The 14,668-nt window shown below is 49.6% G+C and overlaps 1 protein-coding gene across 2 annotated transcripts; it reads right to left on the bottom strand.

Annotated features, from left to right (window-relative positions):
* Positions 1-177: 177 nt before the first annotated feature.
* On the bottom strand, positions 178-14,246 carry TFIP11 (tuftelin interacting protein 11). 2 transcript variants are annotated; one of them, XM_036276497.1, is made up of 13 exons: positions 14,163-14,246; positions 13,054-13,271; positions 10,732-10,888; positions 10,263-10,419; positions 8,754-8,881; positions 7,035-7,187; positions 5,066-5,593; positions 4,838-4,944; positions 4,022-4,190; positions 3,312-3,555; positions 2,501-2,643; positions 2,048-2,213; positions 178-610 (listed from the first exon to the last, which is right to left on the bottom strand). In XM_036276497.1, the coding sequence occupies exons 2-13, from the start codon at positions 13,260-13,262 to the stop codon at positions 255-257; spliced, it is 2,517 nt and encodes an 838-aa protein (XP_036132390.1). In that variant the 5' UTR covers positions 13,263-13,271; positions 14,163-14,246; the 3' UTR covers positions 178-254. The 2 variants fall into 2 exon arrangements, with proteins under 2 accessions (XP_036132390.1, XP_036132391.1); XM_036276498.1 differs by lacking the exon at positions 14,163-14,246 and adding an exon at positions 13,917-14,131.
* Between the last annotated feature and the right edge of the window lie 422 nt (positions 14,247-14,668).

The following is a 14,668-nucleotide window of genomic DNA, read 5'->3' as shown; positions in this document are numbered from 1 at the left end:
CAGCGGGCGATTTGGGAAAGGACGGGAAATCCCTAACCTGGCTGTCGTGTGCAGAGCTGGACACTGCAGAGCTCGGTGCAGTTCTGTGCACTTCTCAAGGAGCATCATGTTGCACAGCCTTCCTTGGTGGTCGTGGTGGGTGGGAGGCATCTACTGAATAGAAAAGTGGCTCGCTCAAAGATGGTTTAAAATATCATTTAGTCAGAAATGTGCCCCTCTGGGGCAGGTGCCCGCCGCCCTGGGCCTGCCGCAGCCTACTTGGCCATGTCAATCAGGCTCTGCAGGGAGGTGGGCACCCAGGTCTTCTCACCCTGGACAAACACCACCCCCCTGTCAATGTAGATGACAATGCGGCCGAAGGTGTACAGCTGCTTCCCTTCGTGTCGCTTCCCAATGACAGGCATGAAGACGATGTTGTGCTCCTCAGCCTTGGTCTCAATGAGGTCCTTAAAGTTCATGGGCACGGAGCTGGCGGCCACGCCAATGCCCCTCTGGGCCATGTTCTCAGCCTCCCGGCGCTCCTGCATGGCCTCGTACTGGAAGTCCTTCCTCCGCTCCGTGTGGGTGAGGTAGGCGATGTTCTCTCGTGCTCCAGGCTGCATGTAGGCACCTAGGAGACAGGGCAGGGGTGAGGGGAGGTTCCTACACACAGAATCCAGGCTGCTTTGGGGCTGAAGTCTGGAGATACCACAGCTGGAGATGTCTATAAAACCTACTTGTCCCTCACCGCAGGGCTGTGCCTCAGACACAAAGCACTGAAACAGATGACCAAGCACCTAGACAGCTGGCTGGAGGTTTCTGGCTAATATGTGGTGGCCAGAGGCTCGGGTCCCATCGTGCTTGGTAGTTTTCACTCTCCACTACCAGAAATGCAGCCTGTAGAACCTTGAAGACCCATGGCCTGTACGAGTTACACGAACTCACCACACAGCTGTCTGCCCTGAAAAAACTTCAATGTGTGTGGAGCTGGAACAGGTGCTGGAGGGTAGATAATACTAGGCCACAGGCACCCAGTGCTAACTGAGGGTACATCAGTGCTAGGAGCTTCGGACCAGGAGGCTGAAGGACTTGTCTAGAGAGTACGAAAAGGGAGATGGCCCACTGATGTCCCTAGAGGGACCTGGATAAGTAGAGAGCGAAGTACATTTGCCTCGTTAAGCCTAGTCTATATTATATAATCTATGAATTCTAATTCTGTTTTCATATAATAGGCTTAGAAAAATTAAAGGCTCAGTAGATAGAAATTCCAATCACAGCTGCCACTCCTAAGCTGTGTGACCTTGAACGAGCTGTGGGCCTTATCTGTGAACCAAGGTTAGAGTGGATGCTTTGAGAGGGGAGCACACTGGAACACAAGACTGCTGGGGCTCCCAGAACCGCTCTAGGCAGGGACTCACCTAGAACTGAGCAGTATGGGGAACAGGTATTAGAACAGTCAGCCGCCCCCTTCTGACACAACAAACACCCACAGAGCACTCTAGATGCCATCCCAGTAATGCAACCCTTCTAGGTTTTTAAATAAACCCCAGAAGGTAAGTACTGTTACTGTTTCAAGGTAAAGAAAAGGGTGTAAGAGGTTAAACAACTAAGAGTGAGACTGTGCCCTGACTACACCGAGCTGTTAACACACGAGCAGCACACCCAACGCTGGCTAAGCAGATGCACGAATGAATCCTAAAGAGCCACCCAGCACAGTGGACACAAAGGCGGGCCCTGAAGGAAGACCCACAGTGTGAACCCTGCTTAACTACGGCTCCACCCCAGGACAGGCGCCCTCCTGGTCCCAGGAGAGCTGGCAGTGGGAGCTTGCTAACTACTAACTACGCGCCCCCCCACCCCGTCCCGGGACAGGCATCCTCCCCAGTCCCAGGAGAGCTGGCAGTGGGTGCTTGCAAACCACTCACTCGGTCCGGGGCAGTCAGTCAGTGTCAGAGCCGAGGATAAGTTACGCTTTCGTCAGCCCACCAGTCCATCAAAACTGTGTTATTCACGTGTTCAAAAACATGGAGTTCAGGGCCAGGATATCCCAAACAGAACCCCCACTCACCAACGTTGGAGGACACTGCCCTGTTCATGATATCAAGGGCTTCATTGAACTTGTCCTTGATGGATGGGTGTGCCAGCACTTGGTCTGAGAACATGGACTTCCAGCCCAGGTACCACTTGGTGATCTCCTCATAATTTGGGCTGTTACTGAGCCAGGAGCATAGCACCTGCCAAAAAGGAACTAATAAACTTGCATCCACAGTGGCAGCAACGGGAGCAAAACTTCTGAAGGGCCATTTTGTTTTGTTTTAATCCTGGTCCCTATCGCAAATCAAGTACTTAGAACATCTGGCACACAGCAGATGGTCAGTAAATGGCAGTCACTTGTCACTGCTCAACTCGTTCCTAACCCACACACAATTCATTTTTGTCTCGTGGTTCTAACACTATCATCTGACAGTTATCCAAGAATAAGTGACCCCATCCCACCCCCAACAAAGCCAACAAAACGTACCTGAAGCCATTTAGGGAAGAAGTGCTTTTCAAGAAGCCCCACCAGGCTGGAGACGGAGATCATCCCTTCCCAGTCGATGACCCAATAAAAAGCATCCATGTGCTGCTGGTGGGGGTTAATGACTAACTCTCCGAGACACATCCCTGGAAGAGAAAGCCAGTCTAAGGCAAAGCCACAGAGGCGCAAAGAGCAAAATGTTCACCAGACAGGTAGTCTTTGGTCTGCTTTTAAAGGTCAACTTTAAGTTCTTGACAGGGCAATTCTTAAAGGTCATTTTCTTTTCTAACCCAGAAAAAACTTTTATTAGAACCAAATACCACAAAAATTTCAGAAGAGCGATGATTATCCTGTTATCAGAAGCCCAGCCAGACCAGTCAGGCACCAGGAGGATGCCGAGTCTGACCTGGTCACCACCCTTAAGTTGCTGCCTTTGGGACCCTGGTTTCATTTATATTCAGCCTCTGTACAAAAATGGCACCTCTTTTACGGTGAGAAATGTCACATGCTAACCTTTGTCCTACAGTTCAAAGGACTTGTTTAATATATTATTGGTTTAGAGAGAGGAAGGGGGAGAGAGAGAAACATCAATTGGCTGCCTCCTACACACCCCCTATGAGATGGAACCTGAAACCTGGGCATGTGTTCTGACCGGGAATCGGCCAGTGACCTTTCAGTACATGGGACAATACCCAACCAACAGAGCCACACTGGCCATGGCGAGGGCTTGTTGTAAAGTCACAATCATTAAGCTGGCCCAGAGAAACCAAGGCACCAAAGCTGCTGGACTGGGATGTTTTCCCCATTTCCTTACCCAGCTTTGGCACAATATTCTTGACCATGAATGCTTCCCAGGAGCCAGGGGTGAAGACATCTTTCCAGGGCTGGAGGATGAGCTTGGCAGAGGAGTCGCTGGGATGCCACTTCTGCAGGGCGTTGGACAGCTTGCTGCGGATGGGGGAATACAGAGGCTCCAGGCGCGCCTGCATGAGGGGAAGCCACGGGTGGATCCAAGAGTGGATGGGGACAGTGTCCGTCAGTGGGTTCCAGTTTTCCACCTGTAGGAGTGGGAGAAAAGCGGTTCACGCAGCCTACGGGGCAGTCAGATGACGCCATGTGATTAATGGTGAGGAAGCCAGCCCCACGTGCTCTCTTGGCCAAGGTCCAGTCCTTGGTATGTGTGTGGGGGGCATGGTCTGTTCTATGGAGGGACACATTAGGTACAGACAGCCACCCGAGGTACTTGGCAGGCATTTTACACTACATTTCCTCCAAACAGAGACACTGACTCACAAACACTCCCATGCAATTTTATTACATTCAAGAAATGGCAGTTTTAATTTTAAGAAACCAAGAAAATGAATTCCATCTTAATGGGAGCTTTGCGGAGACAAGAGCGGATAAAACAGCTGAAGTTAACAGGACAATAGCTGCGCTGACACATTTTGTTAATTGTAGACGTTTTAGCAGCACTGAGATGAAAAGAAAGAACACAGGAGCTCTTTCCCAGGCTCCGAGCCCTACCTCCTTCTGCAGCTTGGGGAAGATGAGCTGGTCCAGTATGTTATCTAAGACCCACACGGGGATGATGTGCACCCAGCTATCCAAGAAGTCCACCATCGGCTCACAGTTCCTTGGTTGCCATTGGTTGACAATATTTCGAACAAAAGGCATCCAGACTTCCCATATCAGCCTATGGGAAGGAAAAAGACAGGGCGGGCTGGCTAACTGCACCGACTGGGTTCACAGGATGTGAAGGACACCAGCACCCACTTCTCTAGAAGAAGGAAAAAGGCAGCAGCAATGAAGTGCCATCAGTCCAGGCCCCACACTGGCCAGACCTGTGCCTGCCTCTTCCCTGCTTTCCCACCCACCCTTGGGACCTTACTCTTGGCAGTATCTGCCTGTTGGCAGGGATGCTGCGGGGTCCCATAGGCTCATGGCCCCCCCACAACGGTCCCTCTCAAGGTGTCGTGTGCTCTTCCACCCAGAGCTCTGCATAGCTGACACCCCTCACCCTTTGGGTTACAGACTGTCACCCTGAGACCTGTGCCTCAAACCTGCCCCACAGAGAGGTATACGCCTTTGTTCTCCTCTACTACTGTGCCCAGTGTGCACCCCAGGGTCACCTGTCGACTCATTCACTGTCTGCCTTTTCCAGTTACTGTAGGAACTGCATGCTGTCTGCTTTACTCCCAGGGTAAGCCTAGCACACACGTGATCCTCAGTAGACAGACACGTGTAGGGTGAACGAATGAATGAGCGCTGAATGCCCAGAGCCATGCGCCCGTGCCCCAGGAGGTAACAGCAGGAGTGCTTGGCCCCTGCCGCACTGAGTACCTGTGAAACGCATCTGCCGAGAGGTCCTGCCCCCCGTGGGACAGGAGCTGGTCATTCTCCAGGAGGCTTTTCCATTTGGAGATGATCTCGGTGCCGTAAGTGCAGTCCTGAGGAGAAACACACAGCGGCTGAGGCAGCGGTCAGCGCCCTCCTCGGGCCCTAGGCAGTCTTGCAGCCAAGGCACGCCTCAAAGCAGAGGTGGAGAGCCTCATTTCCCCGACGACTCACTTTGAGGGGATCCCACTCCTTGAAGTACTCCTTCATGAGCGGGTAGACAATGGCCACGGCAAGGTCCACGCGGTCAGACATCCGGTACTCCTCGTAGTACTTGTCCTGCAGGGTTTCGAAGATGTGGGCGCACTCGTCCAGGGTGAGGGGATGGCTGCAGTGGGGCTGCATGCGTCGCTCGCACTCCTCCACCATCTCCAGGACTTTGCTGAGGTTGGAGATGACCCGCTCCTCGTGCTCCAGGACCTCTGACATCTTCTCCAGCTCGTGGGACAGGTTGACCACCATGTCCCGCTCGTACTGCAGCTGCCGGTCGTTCTGGATGATCTCCTGCTCCGTGAGGTCGATGAGCAGCTGCAGGTTGTGCTCCAGCTCCGGCAGCGCGAAGCCCGGGGCCTTGGCCTCTTTGCCGGGTGGTGGCAGCTGCTGTGACTGCAGTGGCAGCCCGTCATCGGGGATGTTGTGCTTGTGGCTGATCTGGCTGTAGCTGTAGTAGACCTTCTGCTCCCGGCCGGTCATGTCTATCACCTTGGAGAATGGCACAGGGGAAGGTTACCACTCACCACTGTGCCCTATGAAACAGCCCGAACGCCGGGAAGACACGACGGGAGTGGAAACGTCTAAAACCACACTAGGGGCAGTGGGCAGAGCTGCACTAGGCTAAAGGAGAGGCTGAGTCCCCTTGGACAAAGCAGATGGAGAAGACGTTTTAGGAAAATTGATGAAATTTGAATAGACTGTTGAGAAGGAAATCTATTTTCATGGAAAAGTAAAAGATGTTCTGATCAAAGTAAGTAATAAAGTATATACAATCAAAATAACATTTTCGTAAAAAAATGGGCATATTTAGGCAAAGATCTGAAAGGATGTACATCAGAATGTTCAAAATATGGGAAGGAAGAAAAATATTTTTTATATTTTTGCCTTTATTTCCTAACTGTCTAAAATGTACTACACTGCTCTGTAATGAAAAGTTTTTTCATCTTAAAACAAAATGAAACATACAAAAACTCCAGTTTGGCCAAAGGCCTCCTAGGAAATGAGCTAATTCCAACATTTCAAGGAAACAGGAAAATCGGAATATGAACTACACCAAAACCAAATGAGTTACCAATGCTTTAGAGTGTGGTCTGAGGACCATCTGCATTAGACTCACCCGGGGAATGAATACGGAGTCCTTGGGCCCAGTCTCACCTTGCTATGGGCTCAAAATCTCTGGCTGGGCCCCAGATATCTGCTGCACAACGCCTGACAGTTACTCGAGACAGTTCTGTGACGTGCACACTGTCCTACACCGGACTGCAAAACACTGTCACCGCTGTCCTTTGGCTACTTGGTGAGTCAAGGAAAACCTGAGACTATGCAAGTTACTATGAAACTGTAATCTCGTCCTAAACAAGAAAACAGTTAACGCTGCTGTGCCCTGGGGACTGGTCAGAGTGAGTGAGTACACCCTTTCCAGTATTTAAGAGCCTTAAACACCATCCTGTTCTTTAGCCTGGTGACAGTACTTCTAAGAATCTATCCTTAAAAAAATGAACCAAAGACAAGACTTGATATACAAATGAGTCTGTCAAAAAGCCAAACCACACCAAGCCAGAAAGAAGTTCAAGATCCAGCAATAAAGGGGACCCAGGCATAGTACAGCTGCTCTCGGGATGCGCACGCATTAAAGACGATGGCCACACTGACTTTCTAACAAGTCACTGGCTGTAAGCTTCAGAAGGAAGGGCACATTGTCTACTTACCACTCTGGGGCCTTGAAGAGTGCCGGGCACACGGCAGGAACCAGATAACTTACTGAAGGGTGAGTGCAAACAAGCTATCAGGTAAGAAAAGCAGGACAAAAAAAGCCTGGAGAGAAGCCCCAAAGGGACCTTAGAAGATGCCCGGTGGCTGCCTCTGGGCTGTGGGATTACTGCTGTGTTCTAGTGCCCATCCTGGACCCGGTGTCCAAAGACCCACATACCTTGACCTGAGAAAGCTCCTTCTGGGGAGCGGTGAGCTTCTTGCTAATCCTGCCCTTGGCCTTCAACTCTTCCACTGTCTTGTAAGAGTATTTGGGCTTCTTCTTGCTTCCGCTGGGGTCCTTCCTCCACTGGCTCATCTCCTTCTGAAACTCCTGAATGAGAGGGGTAATCTGTCACATAAGCAAGCCCACTTTTTACAGTAGGTGGGGCCACTAAAACCATGAACAGACATTCACTACCGCTATCTGAGATTTTCACACGGTCATGCTAAGGATTGTCTGTGTGTGAGACACTGAAACCTCCATACCCACTCCCCCTCTTACTAATAATGAGGTTCAGCAGGCAGGTAAACCCACTGGAAAGAGAAACACAAAGACAAAGGCAACACTTCCTAAGCATCTCCTATGTCAGGCACTATACTAGTTTCAAGTTTATCTCATGAAAACTTAGTTTCAAAGCAAAGAGATCTTTTGCAAGCAGGGTTTGCAGAACTTTTCTGTAGCAAGATCTAGAGTAAAGGAAAGAACTTAGTCTTAGGGTAGTGGAGTCCAGCCCAAAGATTTAACATTGTAACTTTTTTTCCTCCAAAAAAAAATCTGGACTTCTACTTTGGGCAATTAGAAAATCAGGCAATACTGCGCCCACATTCTATATGGCAATAACCATGTAGAGTTGAATAGAAACTACCCCTTTAGATGGGCTGTGCCCTTGCCTCTCTGCCCCAGGCCCCACTGCACCTTGTGGCTTCACACCTGGCTCACTTTCCTCACCATGTTGCATGCCTGGCACCTGTTCACTCCAAGTCTGAGCCCCTGGCTCAGTACTCAACTCCGCATTATCAAATGTCTCCTTCCTCAGTGAAAGGAGAGGGTCAGTGACAAGAACAGTAACCACACGTGTCTCTGCAGCCTCCTGCTTTCCCCCATAATGCAAACGGGAAAAGACATTAGCCCAGGCTGGTGCGGCTCAGTTGGCTGGGGGTCATCCCGTGCACTGAAAGGTTGCTGGTTGGACTCCCCATCAGGACACATGCCTGGGTTTCAGGCTCAATTCCTTAGAGAGTGTGCAGGAGGCAGCTGATAGATGTTTCTTTCTCAGGTGGTTGTTTCTCTCCCTTCCTCTCAAAATATCAACAAAAGTAACATATCAATCAAGCAAGTGGCCCCTTCTGACACTGGAGCAAAGTGATCCACAGCTGCCAGCAGCTGGCTCCCTGCTGCACGTGGGATGAGACCTTGGTGCCTAAAATGACCTTGTGGGCTGGGCGGTGTGGCCACCTGTCTCGGCGCACTCCCTTCCCCGCTTGGTGTGCTACCATTCAGCCACACGTCTCCTACTCTCCTCACTGGAAAGCTCAGCTGCTGTGTCCTCTGGTCTCAAGTCTCCCTATGCCTGATGCCTTCTCTTCTGCCAGGTGTTAACTAAATGTTTTCTTCCTAAGAGATCTTCCTGACCACTGTATTTATTATAAGTATGTTAACCCTCCTCCCCACCACACACCCCCAATCCTACTTTCTACCTTGGCAATTCGTGGCCCTTGCTGCTCTTTCTAGCCCCACCGTAGTTGACTGTTTACTGAGTGACTGTCCACCTACCCTCCAGCATAGTGCCTGGCATATAACCTGTGCAATAACCACCTGCAATGATAATGAATAAACGAACGAATGAACAAAAATGGCACAGACACCACCCACCCCCGCCTCCTGATTTCCAGGTACCTCTTCTGCCTCTTCTTCGGAGTCAACCACAGGGAAGTCCTGCAGGGACTGAGTGGTCCGTTCTGAGCCATAAGCTCCCACAGCACCTTTTCCTTTTCTCTGTTTGGCTTCAATTGGGGTAATGATACCTGACAAATTTCAGCAAAAGAAAAAAAAGAGAGGCCTCAGGTCACAGCAGTTCTTGTATTTAAATAAGCCACTTAGTGAAATCACCCTTGCTTGGACCTTACACACAGTCACACATGACCAGGCAGGAAGGAGAACTCGTCTCTGCCCATGAACACTGTGCACGGCCTGTGTGATCTGAACCTGCTGAGCATTTATGCTGCCACAGAACAGTCTGCTGACATGAGGTTATTGATGTCCTACAGACACATTTCCATTTCCACTTGGATTCATTTTTCAGTACATGAGAGAAAAAGAGAGTAATTCATTTATAACAGGAAACTCTATGCTCATTTGAAAACCTTTAATGTGGAAAGTGCAGTAATTCAGCTAATGTATAGATTCCAACTAAAGTAGGTCAAACTGTATTTAAGACTCTTTTACATTAATACCAAATGTACTTGATTTGTTTCATAACATGCTTAAGCCTTGGACATAACTGTTCTTATAGAGGAGTTTATAAACAAGACCGCTCCGTTTCAATACACCGAACTTCCCAGCACCTCCCACTTCGTCAGTACTGCCGACCTCTCAGTTAGAACATTCCCCGCTCTCCTTCCTGGTCACCGTTTCCATCTTCACTTCATGGACTTTTTCATAAGCTAATGTCTTCACACCTCACCTGGATTTAACTGACAATTATTTAGGGAGTGGAATGTGACCACTACCGACGACCCAGGTGTGACTGCTCCTGGCAGTAGCTCTGGGAAGAAGGCGCCTGCGAGGTCTGAAGGACGGGCTGGGGGAGACAGGCCAGGAGGAGACAGTGCTCCTCTGAAGACAGAGGTAACTAACGCAGCATTTGCTCAGCCAGTTTATAGCTACATGTCTCTTGCTATTTAAAAAGCTACACACAGTTTTATTGATATTCCTGAAGGAAAAATGGCTGTTTTTGAAAAAGGAAACTCTTATAAGCAGGGACTGCTAACTCTCATGCTTTGGGGGTGTTGGGGGTGCGGTGGAGACTGCTCCCAGGAAAAGGCCATGTGCACTGTCCCGGGGCAGCTATGATTCAGCTGAACCTATTACTGCCAGGCAAATCTAGACTTTCAGGAGAGAGTGTCTGACTTTTAAATATGGGCAACAAATCCAATTTTTTCAGAAGCACTGGACAGGCCAAAAAGAAGCCTGTCTTCAGCCTGTGAGCCTGCAGCCTGTTTCAGACCCTAACCCTTCTCCTCCTGCAGAAACAAGTATTTTACTTCAGGGTCACTTAGGGGCACAACTTGTCTTGCGCTGGACCAGGCTGAGGAGTTGAAGTGCTTTCAAAGGAGAAAAACAGACACTCTCCTTTCCTCCGCCTTGCCTCCCTCACGCAAGACAACGAGGGCGAAGGTGCCTTACCCTGTGCGTTCTTCCCGAGGCCCCTTCCAGGGACATAGCCCATCTTCTGCAGAAGCTTCTGTCCAATTCCTTTTGTGTGTCTTTCCCAGCTGCCAAAATCCATGAACGACTTGGCTCCTCCTGCAAAACCTTTCTGGCTGGGTTTGAAATTACCACCCTGCAAAGAAACATCAAAGCTTAATTGATGGAAAAAGGAAAAGAAGAAAAATCTAAGCAATCAAGCTTGGTTGACGGGAAAATGGCCTGATGGTCAGAGCACTATGCGATGCCCTACAGACCAAATATGCATCTGTGATGTGTGTTAGGAAAGACAAGAGACTGCACTGTACACTTCACTCCTGAAAGCAACCAGCCACCACAAGGAAACACCCACACTGACTCCACCTGAGCCCCCACTCGCTAGATGTCTGGGCTGCAATGACCTTCCAAGGAGATTACTAAGGTCACAGTACTTCGATAAAGACGCTACCGTTTTTAACTTCTTTGGTCCAAAATCCTTAGCAGGAAATTCATCCTGCTTAACAGGTTTCTCTTCATCGTCAGAATCTTCCAGCTCCACCTCCTCTGCTGCCCCTTTCTTGAGCCCCGCACTGATGAAATTGACTGGCGCAGAGTAGTCGCGGGCCCTGCAGGCAAACACAATGCCCCATGGGCTAGTCCCAAGACTCTTCTGCAGCCATCCCTTGTAGAAACTTTGCTGGCCAGAGAGAACTCATTAGAGTGGACCCCATGGGATCCGTTTTAAAACAGCAACACATTTACTTATATCAAAAGGGTCCCAGATCTGGCTTCCTGTTATCACATTTAACATTTTTACCTGATGCATTCAAGTCAGTCTATCACTGGAGAGCTATCAATATCAGTGTAGAGTTCATTAAAAATTCAAAAAATGATGTGCTAATCCAACTTTCCTTTTACATTGTCTAAAGTGCCAAGCATGGTACACTACACTTACTTTAAAAAGATTTGTTTTAAACATTATTTCGAATATAAAATCAAACAGAAATTCTGATAGATAAAAATTATAAATAAATAAACATTAAAAGACATTATATGGTCTGGCCGGTGTGGCTCAGTGGTTGAGCGTCGACCCATGTACCAAGAAGTCGCTGGTTCGACTCCCAGTCAGGACACATGCCCAGGTTGTGGGCTTGAGCCCTAGTGTGGGGCATGCAGGAGGCGGCCAATTGATGTTCTCATCAATGTTTCTGTCTCTCTCTCCTTTTTACTTTCTCTCTCTAAAAATCAATAAAGGAGAAAAAAAATTAATAAAAATAGCTAAAAAAAAAAGACATTATATGAACAGAAAGTATGTTAACAATTATATATTAATTATGTAATTAACAATATCAAACTTTCATGTTCATTAAATTTATTGCATATGAAAACTAAAATACCTAAGAAATTAATTCTTGAGACGAAAAGTATAAATTTTAACTGACTGCCTCAAAAACAGTACTTAAAATAAGCCATTAACCACAGTTCCTCTTTTGTATAAACAGAAGCCAATCCCTTTGTATTATGTGCTTAAGGGAACAGAGAAGAGGTTCCAATGAAAAACCCTGGGAATATTGCAAAATAAAGGGATGCTTTATAAAAAGACTGACCCAGAAATTAAACATCCCAATGGCAGCAATAAAATTGCGAGAATTCTTTCCTAGAAGATGCAACAGAACTAGAGCCCCATCTCTAGAGTCATATTGGCCCAGATTCTCAGCCCAGCCGGGTGGCCTTTGGCTGCAGTTTCTTAATCTGTAAAAGGGAATGATGATAACGGTAACTTTCTCATAAGGGAAATGAGACCAGGCACGTGAAAAACCCTGAACAGTAAACAGTCAATAGATGTTGGCTGCTATTATGAGTATGCAGTTCCTGACCCCTATCTACGTATCATCCACTTTTACATTTCCTTGCAGATGAGAAGAGGCTGAACTACTTTCTTCTCTCAGGCACAATCTCAATGGGCTGGAGCCTACAGGCTATGGATGGTGTGGAGGAGGAGACAAACCCAACCTACTACACCCTCTGGTTGAACAAGCTGCAGCCCCCACAACGACTTAACACCGAGGAGATTTTCAACCTCAATCCTCACCTCCCTATCACCATCCTAGCCTGGGCCTCCATCACCCTCTACAGGGACCGCTGCCTCAGCCTCCTCACAGAGCTCCCTGTCCACAGTGGCTCCCTGCTGGCTCAGCACATAAGCAAAAAGGTCTTCTCCAAATATCACACTGCCTCATGTCACATCCTCTCTAACAGAGCCACAGGCCCCTTCTCGAACTACCCTCCACTCCCTCTCTTCACTCCAGCCCACAAAACCATGCGTATCCTTGCAGATACCCTGCTGCCTCCCATCAAGGGCCCGTGCATGCTCGTGCCTTTCCCACCACCCTAGTTACCTTCTATTTTCATATCAGCTCAAGGCTTGCTTCTCTAAAGAAATCTCCCCTGACCTCTCACAATAAATCGGGTCCTAAACCAGTTACAAACTTCTTTGTGAGCTGTTGATTAATGCGTCTCCATCCACTAGGGTCTGCACTCTGGGCAAGAACTGGGTCTCTAGCACAAGGCCCTCCATAATTGCCTACATAATAAACACGGATGATTAAATCAGTGAAAGGACAGCACTCCAGCTCAAACAGAAAACTAGGCCTCCCTAGCTGATGTCATAGCTAAGGGACTCAGTGCGGCTAGGAGAGAAGTATATTTAGTGGGGTATCTCCCCAAATTGCACCGTCTACCCCAACCCCTTCCATAAAGCACAAGGAAGAAGCCCCATGCCAGCCAGTACCGTTTGCCTCCAAAGCTGGGCCTCTCTTCATCCGAGTCCCGCTCTGCCCACACTCCGTAGGTGGCCTCTTCCTTGGTCTGCCAATGCCGCTGGCGGTTGGGGTTGAACTCATTCTGCAGATCCCAGTCAGTGATCTCAAAGTTCTCTCTCTCATCCTCGTCATCATCCATGTGGCCATCCCCATCCCGGTACAAGTGGGACAGTGACATGGCCAGTCACTAAAGGAACACAAAAAAAACAAACAAACACGTGGGCACAGTCTGTGATAAGTTTTGAGAGCATCAAGAGAAGACTTCCTTGTAAGTTCCTATTCCTTCCTAACTTCAGAATGTCCTGCAAACTTAAAGTCCATTTATCATTGTTACCATCTAAACTAGCAGACATTAAAAATACATTTTGGAAAACAATCAGTACTGAAACAAGTGGAATAAAAGACTCGTCCCAAAGTCCGTGATTCTTAAGCACGTATTTCCTGGTCCTAATCAGTGTCATAAAGCATCCCTCACACAAAGCACACAAAAATAACTACTTTATTCTATAAATGACTGCCTCAGAAACTGTGTGGACATCATTCCAGACTCCACGTTTTGTTTTTGTTTTATTTCTTCTATCGTTGAGAAAAGAGTGACATCTGGACCCTTGGGCGTCCCAGGAAGTGATTTCTTTGATGCTTTCTGAAACACATCACTTGTTGAGACCTTCAGACTCAGTTTTCCTCCCCAAACGCGAACCAACCTCTTCCCATCAGCTGGAAGGTGGCTGTGATGAAGGACGCGACCCTGACAGTCAAACCTCTGTGGGCGGGCGCCAAGTTGGCTCTGGGTAGCTGGGCGGTGAGACTCGGCTGTCTCAAACACACTCACCGGTAAGGAAAACGAGGCTCCCAGGCGAGCAGCTGCCCCAAGCTCCGCTGCTGGCAAACCTGGGGGCCGGGTGGGCTTGCAGCTAAGGCTCGGCGTCTCCCTCCCCTGCAGTCCGGGCTTCGCGGTTCAGGCTCGGTTCCAAGCCGACCCAGGCCCCTCTCCCGGCCTCCGCGACCAGCCCGAGCACTCGCACCCGCTCCCCGCGTGGCCGAGTCCCCGTCCCTGCCACCGTCCGGCCTGGCTCACCTCGTCCGGGTTCCTAGGCTCAAACACAGAGTCCCCCTCCGTGCAAGACGTGCGCCGTGCTGGGAGTCGGAACCCGGATGTGCCAGGACCCGCGCGCCGGAAATGACGTCGCTCGGTAGCGGAAATGGCGCGCTGGTTGCCATGGCAGCAGCGGAAGGTTTGAGCGGCTCCGGCTTCGGAAAGGAGACGGGGTTGCCAGGGCCCGGCGTGGCTCGGGACGTGCGGCGTGCTCTCCGCGCCGGGCCGCCTGCCTGCCGCGCCCGCTCCGTGGCGACGCCCGGCCTTGTGGTGGACGGTGTGGACGTCGCCGATCCTTCTCGGGGGGCCCCTTTGCCAGCCAGAAAGTCTGAATCCGTGCAATGGGGATAGAGGCGGTCCCTAGGATAGTTGTGACGATGGTGTGAGCCCTCGGGGGCCGGGGACGCGGCGTTCCTATGGGAATAATGAAGGTCAGGACTGAACCCTGTGTCTTTGCGGTCTCGGCAATAAGCATCGCGTGGGCACAG

Source organism: Molossus molossus, unplaced genomic scaffold (genome assembly GCF_014108415.1).
Source record: "Molossus molossus isolate mMolMol1 unplaced genomic scaffold, mMolMol1.p scaffold_m16_p_22, whole genome shotgun sequence".
NCBI classification, from domain to species: Eukaryota; Metazoa; Chordata; class Mammalia; order Chiroptera; family Molossidae; genus Molossus; species Molossus molossus.
This window is presented reverse-complemented; position numbering and strand designations above follow the sequence as displayed.